The sequence below is a fragment of the Melopsittacus undulatus genome, chromosome 1 (assembly GCF_012275295.1).
Source record: "Melopsittacus undulatus isolate bMelUnd1 chromosome 1, bMelUnd1.mat.Z, whole genome shotgun sequence".
Taxonomy (NCBI): domain Eukaryota; kingdom Metazoa; phylum Chordata; class Aves; order Psittaciformes; family Psittaculidae; genus Melopsittacus; species Melopsittacus undulatus.
The window spans coordinates 143,013,525-143,041,102 of NC_047527.1; the positions used below are offsets into that span (position 1 = coordinate 143,013,525).

Genomic DNA, 27,578 nt, shown 5'->3' on the forward strand with positions numbered 1-27,578 from the left:
GTTTTATGGCAAAACCGGCTTTCAGCAGGATTTGGATTATTTCCCTCCCTTTCTCAAAAACTTCTTCTGCTGTATTACCCCACACAATAATGTCATCGATGTATTGCAAGTGTTCTGGAGCTTGCCCCTGTTCCAGTGCAGTCTGGATCAGTCCGTGGCAGATGGTGGGGCTGTGTTTCCACCCCTGGGGCAGTCGGTTCCAAGTGAACTGGACACCCCTCCAAGTAAAAGCAAACTGTGGCCTGCACTCTGCCGACAAAGGAATTGAGAAAAATGCATTGGCAATATCAATCGTGGCATACCACTTGGCTGCCTTTGACTCTAATTCATACTGCAGCTCTAACATATCCGGCACGGCAGCACTCAATGGTGGTGTGACTTCATTCAGGCCACGATAGTCTACTGTTAGTCTCCACTCTCCATTAGACTTTCGCACTGGCCATATGGGGCTATTAAAAGGTGAGCGGGTCCTGCTGATCACTCCCTGCCTTTCCAGTCTACGGATCAGATTATGGATGGGAATCAGGGAGTCTCGATTGGTGCGATATTGCCGCCGGTGCACTGTTGCGGTCGCAATTGGCACTCGTTGTTCTTCGACTTTCAGCAACCCCACAACAGAAGGATCCTCTGAGAGACCAGGTAAGGTGGACAGCTGCTCAACTTCCTCAGTCTCCAAAGCAGCAATACCAAAAGCCCACCGGTACCCTTTTGGGTCTTTGAAGTACCCCCTCCTGAGGTAGTCTATGCCAAGGATGCATGGAGCCTCTGGACCAGTCACAATGGGGTGCTTTTGCCATTTCTTCCCAGTCAGGCTAATTTCAGCCTCTAGTACAGTCAACTCTTGGGACCCTCCTGTCACTCCAGAAATATAGATGGTTTCCACCCCTTGACAATTTGATGGCATCAGGGTACACTGTGCACCGGTATCAACTAGAGCCTTATATTTCTGTGGGACTGATGTGCCAGGCCATTTGATCCACACAGTCCAGTAAATACGATTGTCCCCTACCTCCACCTGGCTGGAGGCAGGGCCCCTCTAATAGTCATCGTCGTCACAATCTTGGACATCTAAGTCGTATTGAAATGGATCATTCTTCTTTATCACAGGAGCTGGAGTAAAATCAGCTCTTCCGCTCCATCTGGGAGCCTGTTCACCAGAGACTGAAGCTGCAGCTCTCATGGGGCGATCAGTCTTGGCCCTTGCTCCTCTTTTCAATTCACCCACACGTTCCTCCAAGACTGAAGTAGGTTTTCCATCCCACTTTGTCATGTCTTCTCCGTGATCCCGCAAGTAAAACCATAGGGTAGCCCGTGGTGTGTATCTTATATATCTTCTCTCTCGAGCAATAGGACGCCTTTTGTTAATAGCTGAAACACGTATTGGCACACGTGAAGAGCTAGATAAATCAGACAAATTATCCCTCAACTGTCTGAGATCGTGTCTGAGATCCTGAGACATTTTTTCCACAGCTGAGATGATGGAAGGGGTAAGATTGTCTTCGAATTCTCGGAGTTTATGAACCATTTCATCCACTGTTGGTGGTACTATGTCATTCCAAGTTACCGTTGCCAATGAATGGGCATATGACGACGGTGCGTTTCGTGTAAGCTTTCGCCACATGGGTCGTGTGCATTCGACTTCATCTGGGTCTATGGGTACATCCCCATTATTCGGCTTGATGTGATAAATCATCTCTACGATAGCTGATTCCCTCAGGGACTGGATGCCTTTGTCTATAGTATTCCACTTGGCCGAACGACTCATAACATCATCCTTGTATGGAAACCTTTCTTTCACAGCTGCCAAAAGCCGCCTCCAAAGACTGAGGGACTTTTTCTCTCTTGCAATTGCTTTGTCAATTCCCCCTTCTTTAGCAAGTGACCCCAGCTGCTTGGCTTCTGTACCTGCTAGTTCGTGACCATCAGCCCCACTATCCCAACATCGGAGCAACCAGGTGATGATGTGCTCCCCTGGCTGACGGGTGAAATCTTTTCGCATATTCCGCAGCTCAGTTGAGGTCCGAGATCGAGAAGTCACCTCTTCTTCTTCGTCGTGTGATGATGACCCCTGATCAGATACTAGACCAGGTAGTGGATGCGTAGTTTCTTCATCCTGCCTCGTCCTTCTTGCCTCTCTTTTGGTTTTTCTCTTGTGTACAGGAGCAACCGATATTGGTACGAATTGGTCCTGTAGTTCAGCTGCACTGTCTATCGCAGTCGAGGTTTGAGTAGCTGCTGTATTTGTTGCTGGGGTAGCAGTTTGGGTAGCAACTGTACTTACTACTGGGGATGGTGTAGCTGCTGTACTTGGAATTGGAACAGCTGCGCTGACTTCTGTGTTGCTATCAGATCCAGGGGCATTTTTTTCCTTTTGAAGATGTTGGACAATGTCGATCAAGGCCCTATAAGCATAGGCCAAGCCCCAGCACGTTGCTGTAATTTGTCCATCTCTGGTATGGCCAGGACGACAACACACCTCATTTAGCTGTTTTACTAATTCTTCCGGATTCTTCACTTGTTCAGGAGTAAAATTCCAAAGTACTGGAGGGGCCCACTGACCTAGATGCTTGCCCATACTATCCCATACACCCTGCCACTCATGACTATCCAGCCTCTGGGAAGATTTCCTGGTCCTCCTATTTCGTCGTTTAACCCCAACACAGGACCAGACCTGACTCCGCTTAACTCTTGAAATCAGATGAAATAACTGTGGGCAAAACACACTCTGTATGCGTGCTAATATGGCGATCCCCATCGCAATCAGCATACAAGTCTCAGCAGTATTGAAAGGCCATTCAAAAACTTCAAAACCCTCAAATGATGTTGTAGACCATCTGGAGAGAACACTGGGAGGATAGCAGAATGTCTCCTTCACAGGTTGACCACCCGAGAAGGAGAAAAAAGATGTGAAATTCCCAAGCATTTCTATTATATACCTCCCAAAATATAAAGTTGGTGACCATACCGGGAGCATAAACCAAATCAGTTTCATGATTAATGTTTCTATTGTATTACAAGTCATTACCATAAAGTACAATGAGACCAGAACCTTAGCCCAAATCCCATGATTGATAAACACTAACACAGCTAGTATATATGAAAAGTAATTGGTAAAATCCTGAAACCGTGAGAGCAAGAGAAAAAACTGTGAGAGCCAATAAAACAGCATTGTGACAAATGACTATAAATCCGCTCAGATCTGTTCTTATCTCAAACCCTCTGCCCCACGTTGGGCGCCAAAAAATGTCGTGGTTTAAACCAAGTCTCCCTACTCCCGGAGAGTTAGGAAGAAGAATCTAAAGAATGTAACCCCCACGGATTGAGATAAAAACGGTTTAAACTAAATCTGCACAGTTCCCCCTCTGTTCCCCTTCCCCCCCCCCTCTCCTTCCCACTCCCGGAGAGATGGGAAGGAGAGCCGGAGGGATACAACTCCCACGGATCGAGGTAAAATCAGTCCAGCAATCAAGGTATAACAGAAGTAAACTACCGGTACCAATAACAAATCAAAGTTAGAGGAGACAAACAGAGAGAGAGAATACGATACCACCCGCCGCCACGAGGCCAGCAGCCGGAACCCCCCAGCCGGAAGCCCCAGCCCGAGCTTCCCCTTCCCTTCCCGAGTTCAGCCCGGCGTGTTAACTCCTTCCCTCCCGGCTAGCTTCCAGTCCCCTCCCCAAGCAGGACGTGCTGTGGTATGGAATACCTCCCCGACTAGCCCAGACCAGGCGCCCTATCTCTCCCTCCTCACTGGCAGAGCATGAGCTACTGCTGAACCCATGACAGTCACCACCAGCCATCAAACCTCAGCTGTGGCACCTCAGGAGGCCCACTCATAGCTCAGGAGACTATTTCCCAGCCTCCCACAAGAAGCTGGAGGAACACTCGGTGAGATGTAAGCTGCTTGACCAGAGGGGAAGGATGAAGAAGATCCAACATATTTCCCAGAGCTGGAATAGGAAATAGCAGAAGAGATAAAGAGGAAGGATGCTTCTCACAGCCGGACAGAAGACAGTGTGTAACCAATGCCCAGGCCATGCTATGTTGTACAGCAGCTGCAATTCTAGATAAAGCAAGTTTATGATTTAGCTAAGCAATACAATGGACATTTTGCTAGAAATGTTCACAGTAGCCTCCTTATTATTGCAGCAGACACCCACTTAGTACTAAATTATTGGGCTGTTACCTTAAAATAAGTGATTGTATACCACTATCTCAAATTGAGGAAGCCAATGCTTTCCTAGGTTGTTGGGGTCCTTACAGCATTCACAATGTGACCTTCTGCCTACCAAATGTAAGACAACAACTCCTGTTTCCAACAGCATGGGAGTACAGAACTCAGTACTGAGAAGAAATGTCCTAAATGTCACAGTGTGATGGGTGTTCGGGAGGTTGAAGATAGGAGGCTGAAGTATATATAATCCTCTTGCTTCACTCATTGGAAGAATAAGACATAGTGCAGCATTGAAACTGTTCTTTGCACAAACCATGGTGAATGTTAAATAACACTGTTTGTCTTTTGTGGCATTCCCTCAGCTGAGTTTGATCCCACGGGTTCTTTTGGCACACAGTGTCCCATAGGCCTGAGTTTCACAGCTGCACATGCTCCCTCTGAAAAGGTCCCTCTTACCCCTAGGTTTTGCACTGTGAGAAGCAGTGGAAATAACTCTGTTCTCTTTCTCTATATCTTCTTTTCTCTGTCTTTTAATTTTACAGAAAGAGGAGGGTGAGCACTGCACACAGTACTCAAGATGCAGGTGTGAAACAATGCAATGACATTTTCTATTTTCTGTGCCATTCCGGATAGTTTTTAAAGTTGTTTTTCCCTTTTTTGCACTTCCTTGAGCACTGAGGAGTAGTTTCTATGACATTATCTATAATGAATCTTAATTAATTTATAGCCCAAACACACAGAGTTGGGGAGTTGGGGTTGCCTCTCCATATATATGTTGTTCTGCACTTACCAACATTGAATTGGCGGTTTTGACAATTACACTGAAGGATGCTGATGCTGCTTCTTTTTTTAACCTTACGTCCTTCATTTCTGTTCCCGGTGTGTTTTCTTCTTCCATCAATACCTTTTCCAAATCCCATCTTTGGGATAATAATGTTAAATGGCAGAGAGGACAATCCTCCTTTACTATGAATGCTAACCAGTTCATCCCATTCTCTCTTCTTTTGTCTTTCCCCCATTGTTGATCAGTTATTTAACCATCTTACTATTGTATGTTATGATCTTCTTTCAATCCATGACAGCCTTTGGAGCAGGACCTTGTCAAAATGGAAAACTGCAAACCATTTTGGGCTGCTCCAAGGAAGTCTCAAAGATTTGTAAGGCAGAATTTCTCCTATAAGAATTAGGCTGACCCCTCTTTAAGTATCCCTGCCCATTCTGTTGTACATAGTTCACTCACTGCAAATCACAGTCTGTTACACACACTACAGGTTTGTAACTATGTCCAACACCAAAACTGCACCAACTGGTGTATGTAGCACTGCTGTGTGACAGTCACATTAAAATCATGGCTGAAAAGGGACAGGGTGTCCCTCGCTCCCCTAGAGTGGATCACTACAGTTCCATGCATGCTCACCCTGAGGCCTGACACCATTCCACAGTGTTTTGCTGCGCTGCATGAGGGCTCCGATGGCACCTTATTTCCTGTGTTTTTATCCGATTTACCTTGTGCTTCATGTCTGTGATTTTGACCTGAACCATCAGAACTTACAACTTCAGCAGCTGGGCTGGGTCACTGCCCAAGCCAAATGCAAAGAGGAATGCACTTTAAAGCCGCCTGCTCATGAAATGTGATTTATCTCTAGGAATTCCCTGAGAATTGTGCTTTGCTTGTAGAATTCCCTGAAATGTTTTACAGAAATAGGCTGTGTAGAAATGTAAAATTATACTGTCTTTCCAAACACGTTTTCTGGCTGTGTCATTCCTTCCTCTTAGGACACCTTTGGTTAACACTTTACCTAGCAGAGTCCATCTAACTGTTCTCTGGACAAGTGGACAGGACTGAGGCATTTACAGAAATTAAAAGGGGATCTTCTTATTTTGCCTTTCATTGTGGCCAACAGTTTGCTGGGATTATTGGTTTTGTGTCACTGGAATCTCATAAAGGCTGTGTTTTTTGTCTTTGCACTCCTGGTCCACAGTCCCTGCCTTGCCATGAAGCAGTGATAACTTGCTGTTTTGAATGTACTGCTGTGTAGTCAAGGCACAGGGGAATGAAACAACCTGCCTTAGCTGTCATGGGGAGTGTATGTGACTCCCACAGATGTAATGTAGTTCTGATCTCAGGATGTCTCTTCCCTCTTCCAAAGCCTGAGGCTTTTGGCCTAAACAAAATACTGTAAAGCGGGGAGGAAGAGGATGTTTGTGCAGACTGTTCCTTGTAAATATCAGGTAGAACAACTCCTGAGCAGAACTAGTTGTGCTGGTAGCACCCTGCTGGATGCACAGAACTGTGTGGTGGTGTAGATGGGCTTATCCTTTCAGTCCAACCCTGACATCTAGTGTACACCGAAGGGAAATGTTCAGCAATGAAATCTGTGTTACCTGGGGGGGTCTGGCTTTGCCACACTCTCGGCCTTTTTCTGCAGGGAGAACTTTGGAGACAACTACTTGTTGCCAACACAGAAAGAAGTCTGAGTAATCTGTCCCTCTTGGAAAGTCTTATGAGCTCAGACTTGTGATGCCATTTCAACTTGCTATGGATTACTTGTTGCAACTATCAACACTTGCAAATTTAGCCTTTTATTCTGCTTAGGCCGTTTGTGAAATGAGTCTTTGCTCTAATCGCTGGATCACGTTGCTATGGCAAGAAAGTTTGGTGCTTTCTTATTTGTGAGGGAGCTGTTTGTTTATTATTTTAGAAAAGGATTAAGTCTGGATTAAAAATCTAAATGTCAAAATCCACAGTGAGTGAGGCATAGAGAGACTCTTGAGTATTCATTCCTTGTATTGCATGTATTTCTATGTCTACACAAACAGGGACTGGAAAGTAAAATTGGCTCCAACATCCTCAAGGGCAATTGCAGCAGCCAGAGCAGAGATGGAGGACAAAAGGAAAGAGGAAGAAGAAGGAGGAGTTGTGGCTCAGAAGCTTAGATGGACCTTTCCAGTTCTTTAGGTCATGAGGTAGCCTCTTGTCCTGTCAGTGGGTACCACTGGGAAGAGCCTCACTCCTTCTTCTTTACTCTCTCCCATCAGACATTTGCATACATTGAAAAGACCCCTGTAAGATTTCTCTCCTGCAGGCTAAACAGAATATGGAAAAACAAACCTGGGACAGGTATAACTTTGTCCTAGATGCTAAGACCACCTGGTACTTTGAAGGTTGGAAAAGACTCGACAGCTTGGAAAAATCCAAAGCTCATGGCAATGTGTCTCACAGTTATAAATACACAGCTTGCATTTTACAGGATCATTGCACCTGTAAGAATAAGCACAAATGGTCCATCAGAAATGCTTCTTTTGTTTCTGGAATGTGCTTTCTAATTTTGCTGCTGCTTTTCCATCAAAGTCTGTGTCTTTTCAGGATTCTTCAGGATGTTGGGTCTAAGGATGGATTAAGCTTCCCTTCACAGCTCCTGAGTCCAACAGACTGATGTGGGTCTCTCCCACAGGACCAAGAGCCAGTGTCATGGAGCAGAAACTGGCTTTTAATGTTCACTATTTCTATGTAGAACTACATTTCCAGAATACTGGTATTTCTGTTTGCACAACCTCACTCTAAGAGGCCTGTGGCTTTTGGGGGGATGTAAGTAACAGAATGATAACGTGTTTATGAACTTATCTAAATGGAAGTGAGAAGCCAGAATTTCTCATTTGCTTCACTGACATGCACTTCTGATTTTGGCTTGTAGATGTAAATGGTGGGCAGTCTCTCTGCATACAAATATACTGTAAGGTCATGCATAGAAAATGTAATTTCCGAAGGCAAGAATGACATAGGACATGCAGGAAGATAATTGGTTATAATAACCAGCCACATCTATTTAATTTAAGTGGTTGAAGCATTCTACAATTATCCATTTATTAACTCGTAAGACAAAATTTCAACCAGACAAAATTTCAGTGTGTTGCTAACCTCAATGCATGCAAATGCTGCTTTAGCTGTGAATAGTGTGAGTTAGTGATAGCATCATGAATGTTGCTTTGGATTAGTCTTTGCTGAGGTTTAGCTGGGCAAACCACTTAACCTCTGCACCTGTTTAGCACTACAGAAATACACCCTCTTCTGCTAGGTGATAGGCTTTCTGCAATCCCTTGTTGACAGTGCAGGGCCATTAAATCCCTTTGTTCCAAGTCTGTTGTAAATGGAGACCTGTCCCTTAGTTTCTAGGTTGAGGTTAATTGAGAGTTCCCTGCAAAAATATTATCCATTCACAGCCTCCTGATTGCAGTCAGTCTTTTACCCACTGACTGGAGCACTTCATTCCCTCTGAGGACTTGGAATGGTTGTCCTGGCCAGTGCAGACTTCTGCAGGGAGATGCACGTACAGCTAAATATCTGAATGTGATCCAGCTACTAAGGCCTTCAAGCAGCCCGTGCCTATGTGCAGGCATTGCAAGTGACTTCCGTCTGGAGCATCTCAGTCCTAAGAGTGCCATAGAAAGGCTTATCCTGTTTCTGTGCTTCCTGTTTCCTTCTGGTTTTGCTGTGATGTTAATGGGGGACCCTTGTGGGCACTGGGTACAAAAGCATTTCTGCCCCAGAGCACACCAACTCCAGCCATTTGCCTAGGAGAGCAATCTGTGCAGTTTCAGCACTATCTGGTCTTAGAGGGATAGTTCAGAGCCTAAAAGGCAATAAATAAACCCAATAAACAATGTTCAGGCCATTGTACAGTCCACACACGCTTCTGCAACACCTAGAGGCTTTGTTCTGGGGAAAGGGGCAATGCTAATCTGATTGGAAAAAGATCATATTTGATTGCCAATTAAAGTAATATTTAACACTTTCACAGAGTGCAGCGAGGCAGGTGAAAGCTTTGAGAAATGATTCTTCACACTACTTCCCAGGAACATTGCAAAGAAAACCCCTATTTACTTAATTGATCAAGTGAAAAATTACTTTTTAGTCGCTCATGTTGTTCCTGGGTGAAAAAACAGTAAATGCTGAATTACCAGGCTATGAATATGCGATTTTAAATGAACTGCAGCAAATGATGTATGTTGCGGCATTTTTTACAGCTGGGCTTCAAGCTGATCTATGCAGGGATGGTAAATTAGGCTGCTGTGCCATCAGAGATGTCACTGGGACCATAACTCCTCTTTGGTGAAGAACATGTAGTGCTAGGCTTAAAGAGGGCTCTTTTTGTTTCATATTAAGCTGTGTCAGCATTCCCCAGGCTTGGAAACAAATCTTCAGAGCAGTGAAGTCAGTCACATCTTATTTGTGCTCCTGCTTTGTGTTGGTAAGGGTCTTCATATCTAAACACTTACATTTTTCAGCTAATCCACTGCTGATGCCCATTTGAATCTTTCTGGGACTCCACGTTCTCACTCTTGCTGTACTGTGCATTGACAATGTTCACCAGCTTCACTGGTAAAGCTTGACTCGAATCATGTATATCTCTTGTTACACACTTGCTGTGACATCCTTTACTGTGGACCTGACATGATTGTTGTTACATGAGCTATTGATTAAAATATCGCTCATCTCACTGATTGATTAACAGGATAAAAACCAAACACCTCTCCTCGGTGCCAGGCATCCCATCAATAATATAGCTGGCCTATTGTAGTCTTTAACACATGATTATTTATTATAAGCTTGTTGATTACATCTTGAAGCTGAATACTTATGAGTGGACTGCGTGCTCATGAAAGATGCTGGGTCAGTCACTATGGCAGATGAAGTCCAAACTAGTGTGCTCCTTAGCTGTCTGCCTAAGGGTGTTAGGAAGATGATAACTAAATTCACTCTGCCAGGCTAGAGAGATAATCTTTAACCTCTCTGCTGAGGTCCCTAAGGGTCCAGCCAGCAGTGCTGCCCCATCTAGCACACAGAGCTATTAAGGTAAGCACAAAACTACCCAGTTCTACCTATTTTGTGTAATATTCTACAAGTACCTGTCTCTGTTTGTCCCAGTGCTGAAGGCTGTAGCTGGGTGTGAAAACAATTCTTGATTGAATCAATGAGGTAAACTTAAAAAAAAGCATGGTGCTGTTCCACCCTGCAGTGTGTGTGTGTGCCAGTAACAGTACCCTTTTTACTCAACTTTTACTCTCCTGCTGTTATTTATTAATCTGTAATTTTTGTCAGGAGATTTTCTTCCATCTCCTGACAACCAAGGACTCAGTTAAAAAGCAGATGTTAAAAGACAAAATATGGAGTGAAAAGCCATGGAGAACAAGTTGATCTCCCACTAATCCAGGAATAAAACCTTTGAGAAGAAAAGAACCCACAATGGTCTACACTGGTGTAACAGGCAGGCATGGCACATCCCGTGTTTCTCTTCTGAGAGCTCTGCCCTCTGTCTTGTTTGATGTGTCAGTGCTGACAGCCCTTATAGCTGTTGAGTTTTTGTTCTATGGTAAATCTACCCTTTTCTCCTCACAGACACAAGTCTTGAGCAGATACAGGCAGAAGTGTGTGCTTTGCCTTTCAGGGATTCTAGCATTGATTCCTTCCCTCTTCATCTGTCCCATCAGCTTTGTATATGTGATTTTTCACTGTGGTCAGTGATATTCCAGCAGAGGAAAGCTGGACAAAAGAGGTGAACTTATCAGGAGAAAAATGATATCTGAATCACTAGCTGATGTTTTATTGCGCTGTGCTACCAACCGCTCTGGTATCTAGTGCCAGGTACACTTGACTGGTGGTGTCCCTTTGTATTAACCCTTATCACTGTGCACAAAGCTTGTTCTGATCCAAGGTGGATTCCTCAGTGCCAAAAATCCTGGGAAGCCACTTTTAGCAAACTGAGTGAATCCTTCCATGTCTGAGTGAAATTCCTGCTATCATCTCCTATGATGCTTGCTGGGATTCCATGAGGTGCAGATAAGCACTTGAAGATAATTTAAATTCAAGTGCATGCTTGAGAGAATTATCATCTATAAAAATGAAAGGACCTTTTTTTTTTCTTCACTTTCTATGTACTGCCACTTTGAATGACCCAGAATTATTTACACTGCATTACTGGAAATATCACTGTAATCTTAACTGGGGATTGCCTCTCCATCCTTTTCTTCATCTTCCATAATCACTGTTTGCTTTTCTTCAGTAAGCAGCTTAGTGCCTTAAAAACAGAAGGACACAGAACACAAACAAACAAACAAAAAGAAGACAGAGGAAAGAGAGAGAGAAAAAAGAAGTTGATTTAAAATATTGCTTCTTTAGAAAATATCCAGATCAGAATTTTTCAGTCCTCTCTAATTTCTTGATGCTAATATAGTTTTCCAGCATCATGGGAGTTACTCCTGCTACCTGTGGAAAGGGACACCAAGATTCATCTGAGAAGCTGTTTGTCAAAGGGGTGTGGGAAGCTAAAAAAGAGCTTACAAAATAAATACCATGATTGATCTTTGTGCCTGAGTCTGCTTAAGTGAATGTGTGTATGTTTCCTGTAGGTATATAGCATTATTACTTAGATCATTCTGAAAGAGCCAAGTGTTAGAATACCCACATGCCAAGTGCCATCCCCACTGAAGTTATATATTATCAATAAATTGCAAAAAGCAACTGAATTAAGATCAATGTGGACAAGGACTCAGGTTCTGGGTCATACCTTCCACAAATCTCTGTCTTTCCCTTCTCTGCTTCTCTCCTTTATAAAAGCAGTAAGTCCACCCCTTAAGGATTTAGAATCGTAGAATAGTTAGGGTTGGAAAGGACCTTAAGATCATCTAGTTCCAACCCCCCTGCCATGGGCAGGGACACCTCACACTAAACTATATCACCCAAGGCCTTTATGTGATACCAGGATACCATAATTATTGTAACTGCTCTCTTCATTAGAGATTAAATTAATAGAATGAAGAGAGGACAATATATTAACTAGAAAATGTTCTTGATCCCTATTTTAACATATTGTGTTGGTTTTGTCTGTTGCCAGTAAAAAACAAGTAGCCTGTAAGAGAGATTTTATGCCTACATTCCTTGGTGTGGAGGTTAACATAGTCTAAAAACAGGATGAGGGTTACCATTGTGTTGAAACCACCAAAATCTCACCCTAATTTGGTCTCCTACTGTTTGCTCTCAGTCTGTGCTAACCAGCTGAGTTGTTCTGTCAAACCAACCTGTTTTGCTTCTTTCTGCATCAAAAGCCCTCTCACAGAGAAGGCTTTCAGTCTTGATGAGGTCTGAAAATAGAGCAGTACCACACAGGAAGATTTTCTTCAACTTTGGAGGCTTGTCAAGAGCTTATGAGTTAATGGAAATATTAACTTATACTGCCCTTCCTTTAAGTTAGCTCCTGCTTCATTTATATGCAGTTCTTGTGAACCAGCTGGTTTCAGAGAAACCATGAGATAGACTGAAAGGCACGAATGAATACTATTTTGAAACAAAAAAGACTTTACTTTTTCAAGCAACAGTTGAGAAAACACCATTGTTAACTGCAAAGAATATGCTGTTTCATGGGGATGGACTTGAATGTTCCCCATCCAGACATAGGCAAATACAGACACTTCTTTTTCCACTGTTGTCTTTAGGGGTTGGGTTGTGCATTTTTTAGAGAGGAGTGGGGTTTTTTGTGGTTGTTTTCTTCACAGAACATTTGAGGAATGAGGAAAACATAACTCAAATATGCTTAAAATCTGAGCTGCAGTGATCATTTAATGAGAGCTTACCTGTTTTGGGGGTAAAGTCAGGAATAAGGGATCAGGAATGTAAGTTGCACTGTGCCTTATGATCATGTACATTCTCTTATTTAAATTATGAAGTGAGGAAGGAAAAGTACGTTTATGTAATTCTGATGGTTATAGCACATAAACCAGCCCTTGTAGAGCAGATGCTAGAGACAGCTGGAAGGTAGCAGCCAAGCAGAGGTCCCCAGCTCTCAGCTGGACCCACATCAATAGCATGCCAGACACTTACTGCAATCAATAGCAAGATAATGCATCATTATCAGTAAATCACTTTGATGACTGATGAACTCCAAAAGTCTCCAGTAGAGCTCAGGATTTAAAGCTCAGAGGAGAATCTAGCCTGGAGCTGCAGGTTATTAACTTTCCAGCTCACCAGTAACTTCAAGGACAACTACATGCCTTTAAAATCAGCCTTTTAATGCAAAACAGTGCAAAGGGGGTACAAATGTGATGTTGAAACTAGACTTATTTTTGTAACACTGGGAAAGGATATTTTCCTTTGATACAATGCCACTGATCACTTGTGGAGAATGTGTGCTTTACTGAATGTGGTTTGGGAATTCTGGCCTTAAAGGAGCAGGATGTTGGATTTGGGGAACATTTGTAAGTCAGTATTTCTCTGATTACTGTTTAAGTAAATCACTTAACCTCCCTGCCCCTGTTTTCCCAGCTGTGTGTATTATGAAATGCAGCTCATCCTGCAGATCTGTTTTAAGGATTGCTAGGTGGTTCTGTTAGTGTCTGCCAAGGGATCTGACTTAAGAAAGCTGAGTAGAAATGAAAAGTAGTCATGTTTTCCCAACAGAACTTGCAACCGCTTGCAATTTTTAGCTAGGGACTAGGACCTCAAAGGCTCACAGAGACATGAGAGCTTCTGTTACAAAGCTCAGCCACAGGCAACAGAAGAACTTGGCTTAAATCAACCATTTGCCAGGTGCTACCTAGATCTAAGACCCTTCTCCTGGGTTATAAAGTCAGAAACCCACCAAAACAGCACCAAGTCCACTTGACTACCTACAGACAACACCTGCAGCTGGGTTGGGAGAGTATTGATGTGCTCCAGATGCACCACTTGCACAGGAGAAGGGCAAGAGGGGACATTACCCTGCTGTGTTTCTCCTGCGTCACCCAGGGTTTTAGGGGGGAGGATGATATTGTTCCAAAGAGACAACCTTAACTGGCTTTCTAGGGCATGAGGAAGAGCAAGGGTTTAAAACTGTGGTTTTACAAGTTATCTCTGATCTGATTAGGAAACCCCAAGCAGCCACATTTTGGGAACCACGTTCCCATATTTACTCATGTATTTACATTCTTGCTCAAACCCACAGGCCTGAAGAGCTCTCAGAAATGCTTCAGCTAATTGAATATATATATTGCTAAGTGGGGATGTGTAACTGAGTGTCCCAGAGCTGAGTACAGGCCTTGGATCAGATTCAGATAATTTGCTGTCATGTGAGAGCAAAAAAAACACCATTAGAATGGTGGTTGTGTTTTGTCTTCTGGTCTAATCCCTTCAGAAGGACAAGGTCTTGGCTGACTGAAGGGGAGCTGGCCATTGGAGAAGATGTCTGCTTATGGCTCATTTGTATACACATGGAACAATGTGCCACTTCAGTAGGAGTTTGACGGTTATGTACAAATAGAAGTCTGACCCTTCTAGCGGAGAGCGTTGTGATGCCCATCTGTAGACATTTAAACTGGCTAAGGACTGATTTCCTTAGGTTCCTTCAACAGGTAGCCATGGATTTCTCCAGATAGTAACATTCAGATCTTAGAATCATAGAATAGTTAGGATTGGAAAGGACCTTAAGATCCTAATTTGGCAACCCCCTTTCTGTACCTGCATTTCCTATCTAGATTGGGTGTTTGCAAGGTGTAAAACTGATTCTACTCACTTGGATCATGTGGAATCTACTAGATACATTGATTTACATCACGTTTTATGGGCTATTTGACTTGCTTTTATTTGTGGTAGAAAATCTCTCTGAGCCCCCAAGAGGGTGAAAGGCTGTTCTAGAGTGCTCATAACCAGCTGGTCATAAGGGAGAAAGGTAACACAGCTGCCATTCTTAGCTACATTTACAACAAAGCTATTTGTGTGGACAGCTGTTTAAAAAGATAATCTAGTAATTAAGCTCTGTTACTACAAACAATTAAGTGGAGTTTTTGAATTGGCATGTGAAAGTGGCATTTGGGAGGGATCTGAAGGAGAAATGGTAGAAATGGGGACAATCCTCATTAGCAGGTCACAAGGGATACATGCAGCACACATGCAAACAAGGCCAGTGACAGGGAAACAAGGACAGAAAGACCTGTCTACATTTATTTAGCACACATAGCCCTGTCGGGGCTTCTCAGGTCTCTGAGTCTATAATTCAGGTTCTATTTGCACAGCAGTTTCACAAGAGAGCTCAGTTTGTTTGTGCTCTGTCTTCTACCTGATGGGATAACCCTGAAAGTAAACAAGTAGCAAATATTGGAGCAGTCCTTAGCCACAATGAGTCACTTTTTCATAGCAAGTCATGGAACCACCACTGGCAAATTTCAGCCAGCAGAACGCTGTATGGTGGTGTGCATCTTGAAATGAATATATGCATCCTCAGAGCAGGGAGCAAGTGAAACACACAGGCTACTTTGCCCCATTACAGGCACAAGTCTGCCAGAGGTGGTCAGTCACTAGAACACAGACCCAGAATATTGGATCTGGAAAGGTTGTGGATAAGGAGAGGCAGTGTTTAGCAGGCTGTTTTGAATCCATGCTGAGAGCTGGAGGATGGATTCACCAGGAGGCAAGAGTCATTGGAGTTATGGTTGAAAACAACTGAAAGCTGCATCCCTAGCTGGTATTAATAATTAACATCTACCCCTTCAGAAGCATTGATGAACTGAGGCTCTTCGGTGATAGAGGAGTGCAAGAAATGTGACAAAGGGTCTTAAGGACCAAAACATGGCTGGCTGACTCCATGTGGTCACCAAGCAGATTAGGTGCTGCAGTGTGTATTATGCCAGAAGCACAGAGCTCTCTTCAAGGTGCTGTTAACGAGAAGTTCATCACAGTTTGGTTTCCTAAGTGCAGTCAGGGACTGGCATTAAGGTTAATCAGGACAGCTTTGCTCCAGGTTGTTTAAGACAGCATGAGCCACTGTTAGTGCTGGTGACCTAAAAAGTTGCATGTGATCAGGTTTGAAAAGCAGGGCAGTCATTGGCCTTTCACAAAAGCAGCATCGTGTCTGCAGATAATCAAGTGACCTAATGTATTCTCTTACTCCTCTTCCCTTCTATCCCCAGAGCATGAGCAGGGGAAATGGAAAAGGCTTTCCATAAGCCATCACTGCTATTATATACATTGAACAAATAGGTCCAGCTCAGCAGGAACTACAAAGTACACTGGGCATAGCAACCTCCTTCCAGCCTCCTCCCAAACACACCTCTGGCATTACCCCCTGTTATCTTCCTCTGTGGAGGACCTTACGTAAATATTCTCTTACCTATGATCAAAGGTGGGATGTGTATTGCAGGTGTATCTTTTCTCCTGGGCTTTTTCTGCTCCAGTTCAGTGATCTGAGAGCCTGGATTCACTCTCTCTCGCTGTGGCTTCTCTGTGATACCATACCTCTTCAGCAGACTGTCAGAAAAGTCTGAAAGTATGCCTGCAGGCAAGGAAGAGAGAATGTCATTTAAGCCTTGCTCACATTGGAGAAAACAGGTACTTGTGCAACTATCCCATGAACTGCTCTGCATGATGTACCTACTCTTCAGGTTTTGCAATGGTATACATTTCCTCAAAGTCACTTATATCCTATAGGCTAATGACAGTGATGCTATCAGGCCAGCTGGCTTCTGGTTGTACTTAATGCACTAAACTGCAGCCCATCAGAAATTGTGGTAAAGATGAGGGCAATCTTCTATTCCAGAAGCTTGAACATCTCAACAAAGCAGCTCAATCATATGGATGCTTAAAGCCTTTGCCTGGGAGCAATGTGACCAGGCAGAAATGGCCTATTTTAACCAGTGAAATAATGCCTTATGGTATGGCTACTACAGGCACAAAACGCAGCTCTCTAGCCTCTGAACCACTCTTCCCTAAGAGGGAATTGTTGGGGAGATGGTACAAATGAAAGCTGAACAGAGGTAAAATCTGGATTACAAATGGCAAATCCCAGCTTCTTGTTCTTGGTGATTTGCTGTTGGTACACAGGGGACCATGCAAGTAGTTACTGGCTAACTCCTCTGTGTATGTGCAATATGGGTAGAAGAACTCAGTGCAGTGGGTACAAGAGCACAGCTCTCTCCCCAGAGAGCACAAGGAATGATTGTTAGCAGAGAGGAGTGACAAACGTTTATTGCTGCTGCTGACTTGGAAGATCATCAGGTTTCAGTGGCAGTTTCCTGCTCATTCTTCCCTTCCCCAGGTTGGTGGCGTTTGGCTCTTGAACTTCAGAGGTCTGTGCATGCAGGGAGCATCCTACAAGGAGTCCTTTTGTTGCTGCAGTGGTTTCTGGCTTCCTGAAACACCAGACCCTTGACAGAGTCACCATGAGCACAAGAGCCCTATTATTTCCAGGAGGAGCATCCTGCAGCTGGCTTATGTGCTCCTCAGGTCTCATCCTGCCCTAATCCCTGGTCAACCTCCCCCTGAGCACTGGGTACATGTTTCACAGGAAAGCACAGGGGCTGAACTAGATCCTTTTTGATTTTGAACTGGATTTAATGGGACATGTAGCATGGCTCAGCAGCTACAAATACACATCATTTATCATATAAAGGCAGCACCACTATGGACATGGCATTGAGCTGCATTCTTACCCACATCCAGGGGACATAAGTGAATGAGGGGTCTGCAGACATTTGCCTGGACTCAGTCCCCTCGGCTGAATTGTGATTCCTAAGTCAAGGGTTGTATTGTTCACCTGTTAGAGGTGGTGGGGTGTGCAAAGCTGGTGTATCTTTTCTCCTTGGCTTTTTTTGGTCCTGTTCAGTGTTTTGGGAAGCCAGGATGGTTTTCCCTTTTCTTGGTTTCTTTTTGAGGTCACAGCTCTGAATCAGCTGCTCTGAAAGATCTTCTGCAGAGGAAAAAAAAGAAAAAGAAAGAAAGATGTAAAAAACTACGAAACTGAGTGGAAATAACAAACTGGACGGTGAAAAGAAAAGCTTTAACAATACTGCCTTCATCCAAGTAAATCATAATGCCTGAGGAGAAACATCTCTTAAATAAAACATCAGCACAAGAGGCCTATGTGCCATACTACATGGGAGTCAAGTGACCTAGGTGGTCCTTCTGTGTTGTAGGTGGTAGACATAAAGCAGAGGAAGAGACTGTGGGCAGCTGTGTGTTACGTGGCAGAGGGAAAGCTGTACCATGGTGTGCAGGAGTCCCACGACCATCCCTGTTTTCATCCCGCACTAGCTGTGCAGGCTGCGTCTTCAAGAGTTACAAGAGCACTTTTGTGAAGGAAAGATTTATGTGTGTGGGGTCAGCCTGAGGTATTGGTAAGCCAAGGCAGTATATCATTCCCTTCAAGAGTTGGCTTTATTTCCAGAGCAGTTGGTATTCGGTTTTGATTTACATAACATTACACTGGATTTTTGGTTTTCCCTTGACCCAGACGATGCAGATGTTTTTTTCCGCAAGAATCTGCATTTCTGGGTGCTTATGCAAGCAAAAAATATTGAAGATGATAGCCTGTCAGCAGGCTGCCCAGGACAGTGGTTGAGTCACCATCCCTGGAGGTATTTGAAAGACCTGTAGATCTGGCAGTTAGGGGCATGATTCAATGGTGGACTTGGCAGTATTAAGTTTATGGTTGGACACAATGATCTCAAAGGTCTTTTCCAACCTAAGTGATTCCATGATTGATATCACACACGCCAATACTTCTTAAAAAGCTGCTTGTTTGGCTTCAGCTGGGTCTTCATTCCAGGCTCTCTCACACTATTTGAGGCAGTGTACGTCTATAAGTGGGTATACGTATGGAAAGGATAACATTCCAGGATGAACCCTGGGAAGATGTGGGGTCTTTTTCTGGCCCTCACAGACTTTTTGTGTGGTCCTAATGAGATCATTTCACCTCCCGCTGCCTCAGTTTCCTAACTGTAGAATGAGAACAATTATGTTTGGTATACCAGCAATTGTATAAGTGGTGCCTGTAGCTAGGAATGCCATGTGGCAGAGGCAGAACTAGGATACCTTCCTTGCAGGCCAGATAAACAAAGTTTCTGAGCCTGTGCTTGCCTGGGGTGGGACACTTCTTTTGACAAGGAAGTGAAATTGCATTTGTGTTTTGTTATTGTCATCACAAGGGTAACAACAAGCAAATAGGTTTTTGTTTCTGGGTTGCTAAATCTTTGTGACAATACTGCAAGGTGGGAGTGAAGTAACCAAACCTGAAGCAGAGGCAAAGACCATGAATATGCAAAAAAGCACATCTATCAAGTATGAAGCCTGGTATTTAGGAGTGTGGCAGAGAAACGATGCCTCTGGTGCTCTCAGTGCGAAAGTTATGTATGAAATAGGTTCAAGAGAGGAAACATTGACAATGAAGGGGGGGAAGTATTCAGAAAGCAGACTCAGTGGAGGCAAAGGGAGGGGGTGTCTGAAATCTTTTACTGAGATTGCATCTGTAAAATGTGCTGAGGGAAGGCTCAGACATATCCCAGCTTTTAGTTTACAGTGGTATAAATGAAGAAACTGCTCTACCTTTTTTACCAAGGGAAAGAACAATGACTCTTTTTTTCTTTCTCCTCTTTAATTAACTTTGCTCTCCAGCTTCAGCTGGTTTTTATATGCAGGAAGAGCTCTCTTTGCCTTTCCATCTGGCATCAGAAGTGTCAGCAGAAGGTGCAATCTATCGGGTTTCATGAGGGCTCAGTTTTGTCGCTAGAGGGGAAAAAGGGACACTGGACAGGGCCTAATGATGTGAAGACAACACCTCTCTAATTAATGCAATGACATCATCTAATAACACTTACCTAAATGGTTACAGTGTGAATCTCGCTTGTCCAGTCTGTCTTCTGGGATATCAAATGGCTGAACACATTCTGTTGACATCGTTGAAATGGGATTTTCTTCCCCTTTGAAGCTACTACACCAGGAAAAAAAGGAAAAGAAATTGCACCCTGACATAAACCAGACGTATTGGTGTTATGTATCCACTTGCTAGCCAGATCATGAGAAGTTCTTGTCTTCCAGCTGCTCCCTGTTGTGCAGTCTGCTGGCTCACATGTGCCAAGAGATACATTTATTCACTACCTTTGCCTTGGTTACATATGCAATATCTTGTTTTTCCACCTACCTATCTGTAAGCAGCCCACACTAGCATGGGAAATACATTGGCTTTATAGAAGAATACTGATTTTGAGCATACAGAAAGCACTATCTATCTATCTCATACACAAAGTGTATGCTAGGAATTACGGTGGTATGTTTTTTTTCCATTTTTTCCCAACTCTATACTAAGGATCATATTTGGTGTTTATCATACAATCTTACCTTAATAATGAATTCTGTTGACTTAGTCTTACAAGCCCAGCTCCTCTAACACAGCTTTGATACCCCTGAAGACCCACACGTGAGTGCTACCTCTGAAAGATGGCCAGTGCACACGCACCCCAAAGCCAGCATGAAGTACACTTACTAATCAACTGGGTAAGATCACAGGAACCTGTTTCACAAAGCTGTTTAAGAGCCTGTTCTCTGTAAGTAAGTCCCACTGAATTGCTGTTTTGGCTGCTTTATCCCCTTTTTCTCACAATTGCAGAGGATCCTGGAGCCCAGCCTCCTACCTGAGCTCCTCCAGCATTTCCCAAGCTAAGATTTGATCCCAGACTTGCTCACTCTGGGGCCACCCTAGATGTCTTCACAGGAAGAAGGAAATGAGACCATTTTTTTACTGCTGACCATTTCTATGGTTGCTTAACAGAAACCCATTACAGCAATGTTAAAAGAAAAGAAACCTTCAACCTGAAGGTGCAGCCTGAGTGATCTGGTATGTCCCTTCTGCCAGCAACAGCTGGGGTAGCTTCTTACTTACAATCTCAGTTCTCCATTTTCAGGGAATAATGGCAGACCGTGGCTTACGTGTAGGGAGGAGGAAGGCAATGAGGAAGAGAAAAAACAGGAGTACTGTCCTGGGTTCAGCAGTAGCAGTCATTTTTCTCCTTAGTAGCTGGTGCAGTGCTGTGGTTTTGACTTTCAGCCTGGGAACAGCACTGATAACACTGATGTTTTTAGTTGTTGCTCAGTAACATTTACTCTGACCTAGGGTTCTGAGTCTCCTGCTCTGCCAGGGAGGAGGGGAAGCCAGGAGGAAGCAGAGACAGGACACCTGACCCAAACTAGCCAAAGAGGTATTCCATACCACAGCACATCATGGCCAGTATAGAAACTGGGGGCAGTTACTGAGGTGAGATCACTGCTTGGTTGGGCTGGGTATCGGTCGGTGGGTGGTGAGCGGTTGTATTCTCTTCCCTTGTTATTTCCTTTATTATTGTTGGTGGTAGCAGCAGCAGTGGGCGGTGTGGCTGAGTTGCCGACTGGGCTTAAACTACAACAGAGAGTTTGCTTTTATCCTGCTGGAGGTAAAGAAATCACCTATATTACTTCTCTGTAAATTGCAGCGGTCATTTGTCAACAAGAAACAGAACAGTAGGGGAGTCAACCGCATTTCTGTGACTAAACTTGCATCTATATAAAGAACAATTAATCCTCAAGCAAAATCCAGTCACTTAAATGTTTTCCAAACAAACTATGAAAGGTCGCACTCATAATCACTCACTGAGCTAATTCTTTAGGGGGTAAAAAAACATGTCCTAAATTCCAGTGGCTTCAAAGTAAGCGGAGCAACACTGGCTGACAGTAATAAAGGTCAGGAACACTGACTCATAATGTACATATGGGATTAATTCCCATACCCTTCAGTATTCATAATCTTTAAAATTCTATACATTCTGGAATACCTTATGGAATCAGGCCTGGATAAGGGGTTTGACCTCTGCCTGTTCACTATAGAACTGCCTCAGTCCAGCTTCACATCTGTACTAAAGGATTACACTGCTTGGAGACTCCATCTGCATTTATGGAAAAAAACTATTCATCTTCCACTTGGGAAGACCCTGTATAAAGAAACCTTTGAATGCACCTTAGCATGGCATGGCTGCTCTGTTTATCCACTGTATAAATTAGCTGTAGCTAATGAATTTAAATGCTTAAAGTGAAGCAGTCAATTTTATTTAAAGTAAAAACCAAACTTATGAGCTGGCCATATGAAGGCTCACACTGCATTTTGTGATGAGGGAGGTTTTCTTCTTCAGCACCATTTGATTTTATAGGATTTGATTAGGCCACACTGGCTAAATATTATCATAGTAGGGAAAAATGCTCTTTCCTGAAGGGTACTCATTTTAGACAGTTTTCTGTAAAATCAGGGATACCATTTCAGACACTATGGACTTTTTTTGAGCAGCTCTTGAGGCAAAAAAGGCTGAGACTAGATTGTAAAATTAAAATGTAAGATTGGTGGGAAATTATACTGACTGGAAATGCCTTATAAAATATGACTAATTTTGGTTTGATTTCACTAAAGTATTTCCCTAAATTATTTCACCTAATAAAAATAAAGCTTTGTAAAGAGTCTTAATGTAGGATTGGTATATGCCAGCTTTGAGACTTCCTTAGTTATTTTTTCTTACTGTCCTCCTTTGAAAAAAAAATATATTCTACATAAATCTCTTAGATGTCTTCACATTTCCATAGCCACAGATGCCAAGCCCTTGGCACCTTCAGTGCTTTAAAATATAGCTCTATAGCCTAATTCCTGACACATGCACCCTTTTGGTGATTTAATGTTTGCCTGCAGCCAGCATTGCCTCACTTACAAGTGTTTCCCCACTGCACATAGTGACAGTCTGTGTGACCAAAGAATAAAAAGGGAAAGATTACCAAGATGTGTCATGAGTTTCGGTACCTTGGGTGTCTACCCACTGCATATGACGTGTAAACCTGTGAGTGCTGTTGCATCCTGTCACTTGTGCTTGTTCGAGGGAGAGGTGATGTATGTGAGCGCTGTAATGGTGCTTTCCCAAACCACTGAAATCAATTCCCACCACTAAAGAAACAGATTCCCCAGTAACCTTTCACATGGAAAGGAAGATGAGGGGAGACTGTATGAAGTCATTCATACGCCTTTACAAATGGAAGCACTTTCTTGGGTTTCTGTGTGTTAAATGAAGCTCTTATCCTATCAGCCTTCACACATGGTTTGTGCTCTCTGTTGCCATCAGTCACCTTGGTGGGTAGTGTTTGCTATTCACAGTATGGGCTAAGGTGGGATTTTTCTTGCACTCTTATATCTCTTGACATAATGATCCATATTCATCCTCTGTGTAATGGTTACAATGGAGCTCTAAATCACAGTCAGTGGGAGACACTTCCTGAAATGCATATAGATTTTTCTGTATGAGTTAGGACTCAATAGTCATTTAGCCTGGACTTTGGAGCAAGGCTGTACCACCCCCCTGCAGACATGTGTGCCTACTTTTGGCCACATGTAATAAGAGCTGATAAACACCTGAAATGCTTCCCTAAAGGTTGAATCATAGAATGCTTAGGGTTGGAAAGGACCTTAAGATCATCCAGTTCCAATCCCCCTGCCATGAACAGGGACACCTCACACTAGACCACGTTGCCCAAGGCTCTGCCCATCCTGGCCTTGAACACTGCCAGAGATGGAGCATTTACCACTTCTCTGATCTGTTGTTTGAGACAAGTTCTACTTTTCCCTACACAGTTTTGCATTTACTCCTTGTAAAAACATTTGGCATTCAATAGGATTTTCTCTACTTAGGGACTGAGAAGAGCAAGGAACGGTAAGGCAGCCTGAAAAATGCAGGTATGAGTGAAAGCCTTTTCATCCTCATGTGGATAAGGTCTCATGCTGAAGTCACTGGTGTGTAGCAACAGGACTCCTTTGGGCATACACACTTGGAAGAGACGGTGATTCAGATGACAGATGTCTGACCTTTTCACTTTTTAGATGTCTGCTTTGGGTTCCTAGGTAGCTTAAAGCACACTCAAGACGTTTTTGTCAGAGTTCTCAGTTGCTGTATATGCTTGATTAAAGTGCCTAAACAAAGTTATCCAGAGACCGATGTACAGCTCCTACCACTCACAAACACTGTCTTAAAACACTATAAACGCAAATAATAAGGTATCCTTTTTTTGCTTAAATTGTGAGTCTCCATCAAAAAGCCACCAATGTAACTGGTTCCAGGAAACCAATTTTGGTTTACTATTTCAGATTACTATATGCAGCTGTGTTAATGTAGATATTTGTCACCAGTAATTAGGCTAGAGCTTAGAGAATGGTCAGCAAAGCTACTACCACAAATTTCTACCAAAATGATGCATTTTTTGAAGCCATCTGATCCCATGACATTTAAACCAATGTGAAATGAAAATTCATGAGATCGAACAGAAAACTAAAGCTTTGAGAATCAAAGTAAAGAGCTGGACTTTTTCTCATTTGATCTTGAACTAGGCATAGAAATGGCTTTGGGAAAGTTAACTCCCTATTTCTTGTCTTCTCATAGGATTTGAATGGCTGTAGGTGCTATGTAGCTAGATGGAAATTAGGTACCTACGGCTATTTGTATCCAGTCTTAAGAGACAATGCAGAACTCAAATGAGACATCAGTAGGCAAGCATTCTTACCTAGAAGATGCAGAAAAGAATTTCTGATCTGCAATTCATATCAGCGTTGACATGGGCTATGTGAGCATCAACGTCAGTAGTCCTCACATTGTATATTAGGAGCATGAGGTTTTATACCTGCATGTCATTTCCTTGTGTGTTGAATTCTTAGACTTGCTGCACTAACCCTTTGCAAGGTCTCCACAAACTGTTGTCCACAAGTATGTGGATTTTGGTTTTTCTCTGTCCCCATTCCTTCCCTCCAGGGGAATGTTTTGTTCCCACAATTGAGCAAATCCCCAGTAAAAAAACATGCACTAGTTTGCAGGACATGCCTAATCATTAGAGAAACCATTGGCATGTTGGTAAGGGTGGTACAGGAATAAAAGTACTCTTGAGAGTGTCCTTGTTGGGTGACAGCAGGCCATCTGAATCTAATAAGTACTGTTTTTGGTAGGTCGATAATGAAGTTGCCACAGAAACCTGTGTGACCCTGTGTGCCTGTCTTCTCATGGACACAGAGCACTGCAGATGAACACTTTTGTTGCCATGAGGTGAGAGAAGGAAAGTTCAAGAACCAAAATGGAGACAACTGGTGCCCTGGGGTAGGACAACACACACACATGCTTGTCCATATTCCCATAGGCAGCACCTGGCCTTGGTGCTGCTGATGCACTTGACAGTTTGAAATGGGAACAAGTGGGAATATCTTACAGTGTGCTGCCTGATGCAGACACGAGGCAGAGACTGGAATGTAAAAGTTAGTCCAGCCTGCACCAAAGGCAGTGCTTCATTACCCTGCCCAAAGAGCTGCTCAGGCATCAGAGTTTGCCCTGTAAACCTGGTGCCTCTTCTCCAACCACACGCACACTTGTGGTCTCCTGACACGTTTTGATTATTAAATATCTCTTAACTGCTTTGCCCCTCTCTGGTTGCAATGAGCACGTGAGCAAGGAGGGACAGGCAGGCTCCCAGCATCCTTACCCACTCTTCCCTCCCTACATGGCAGGGAAAGACAGACCTGTCCTTCCTTCTGTCGCATGTCCTCTGCAGGGTCCCATAGTGGGAGTAGGCCCCTTATTTGCATGAAGTCATTTACAAAGAAGGAATAAGAGACTATCATCCGGATTTGGCTCCTTCCATCTGCACTCAGCAGGCAGCCTTGGCTCTTTTACCAGCAAATGCACACCTTTGCCTATACATTGATCCTATTCTAGCCCCATTACCACTGCTTCCTGGGCAAATCTTGTGAATAAAGCAAGGCAACCCATCTCAGAGCAGAAAACTCTACCCAGAGTAGAAAATAGATGCCCTAAAAGTAGAAAGTCTGGGCGTTCCTGCTCTGCATTCCAAACTTTTCACTTTTACTATGTTTAACATTATTGGAGTGACTTCTTCCCCGGGCACAGAAAACAGCCTCAAGCTGCTGCATGGAGCTTCTTCAGTTATTTGGGCACTAGGCTGTTCCCTCGAGGTATTCTTGTCAGATTAGTCTGGTTTCTATTTATTTAAAAGTATTTAAATGCACTTAGGAAACTCTTCGGTATTTGAAAGCCTAATCCAGGCACCTCCCTGACCCAAAAGTTTTTGCTGCTAATAGCAGAATCGTCTGGGAGTCATTTCCTCTCATAGCTTCTATGGACTAGTTCAAAACCCTGGTTGGGACCGTCTCACACTGCTTCCCATCAGCTCGTAAAAATGAAAATCCCAACAGTTAAACTTTGATTGATAGTGGAAAAAAAAACCAAACAAAATAGTAAGATATGTCTGCTCAGGTTCTGGTCACAAAGTTCTAGTGTTTGAAGATAATAAAACCTACAGTAATTATTTCTTTACAAACTCACCCATTCCAGACCTCTCTAGTGGGGTAAGAAGCCCTGATGCCATTTCCCACTCTGCAGCTTGTAAGCTGTCTGAGCAGTTAGAGTTAGTTAAAGCAGTTATCTCTAAAGCACTGTCCTCCTTGTAACCCCATCACCCATGCTTTCCACTCTCAGCTCGGCCGCACCACAACTTCCTCCACATGGGATCATCCCCAGCCCGCTCCCCACAGAGCTAAAGAGTTTTCCTCGCTGGTGCTGGAAACAGAAAGGCAAGGACAAGAGGAGCGCCAAGGGAGGGCAGGATGCGGGTGCGGTGCGGTACTTACGACGCGATGAGCCGTCGGGGCTGACTGCAGCGGGACCTCTCCGGGCTGGGGCCGCCGCGGCCGCTGCCGCTCGCCTTATCTAGGGAGCGTGGTGCGGAGTCGCTATGGCAACGCCGCGCTCAGGCCTCCTCCGCGGAGCGGCCGCATCACCGCCCCTGCTTCCAGTCCTGAGGCCGATGGAGAGGGGACAGGAGCGGGGACACCGGCAGCGCCTCAAGGCGAGGAGGGCATCTCTCCTGCTCTAGAGAGGCAGGGGAGGCTGCGGGAGCTCTGGCACACGGAGGCAAAGGCAAGCTGCGGCAGCCGTGTCAGGAGGAGCGAAGAAAATGGCAAGGGGAGGGAGCGAGGCTGGTGCCGTCTGGGACCCAGGGGAGAGCTGAGGATAAAAGTGGAGCAAGGAGGCAGGGCATGTGTCTGGGAGCAGCACCACAAGCACTAAAAGTGATGGGCACCGTCTCCAGCCGGTGGTTCAGCAGTGACTGCCGTGTTTGTGTGTGTACCTGGCCGCAACTAGTTACACAAGCGCGGTATTTATGGAGCCTTCTGTGGCTGCCGGTTGTTTGCTAGCAGAGACCAGTCTCTCCTATTTTAGCCCTTGTCTTTGGATTGAGCTGTTATTTCAACTGAGGGAAAACATACACAAACACGCCTGACTTTGGAAAAGCTCCGGGAGAAACGCTTTACTCAGTGGCAGGGCTGAGAGCTGCCCCTCTCTCAGTATTCATCTGCAACAAAGATGCCTTTGTCGGTGCCCTTTTATTAAAACACCATTAAAACCTGTGACAGCTCACAGCTATAGTTACTGCCTCCTTCTCTTCCCCCATCAGCAATCGCAATTCAACAGCACCAGCATGCTTTAAATTAGTCAAGGTTTCTTTCATCAATAATATATTGTACAGAAAGCCCAAAGGGAGAAACTGCTA

At 43.9% G+C, this 27,578-nt stretch overlaps 2 protein-coding genes across 2 annotated transcripts in view; one reads left to right on the top strand and one right to left on the bottom strand.

The window, feature by feature from the left end:
• PDE1C (phosphodiesterase 1C) overlaps positions 1–4,119 on the top strand; it is a 73,053-nt gene extending 68,934 nt beyond the window's left edge. The window contains exon 16 of the mRNA XM_034065732.1: positions 3,797–4,119. Coding sequence (XP_033921623.1) covers positions 3,797–3,966 — 170 coding nt within the window. The 3' untranslated portion in view covers positions 3,967–4,119. The remainder of the gene's footprint in view (positions 1–3,796) is intronic.
• Positions 4,120–7,964: 3,845 nt separating this feature from the next.
• On the bottom strand, positions 7,965–27,066 carry PPP1R17 (protein phosphatase 1 regulatory subunit 17). The gene is made up of 5 exons (XM_031047170.2): positions 26,656–27,066; positions 19,790–19,902; positions 17,731–17,883; positions 16,309–16,470; positions 7,965–11,250 (listed from the first exon to the last, which is right to left on the bottom strand). The coding sequence occupies exons 2-5, from the start codon at positions 19,866–19,868 to the stop codon at positions 11,171–11,173; spliced, it is 474 nt and encodes a 157-aa protein (XP_030903030.1). The 5' UTR covers positions 19,869–19,902; positions 26,656–27,066; the 3' UTR covers positions 7,965–11,170.
• Positions 27,067–27,578: the final 512 nt, after the last annotated feature.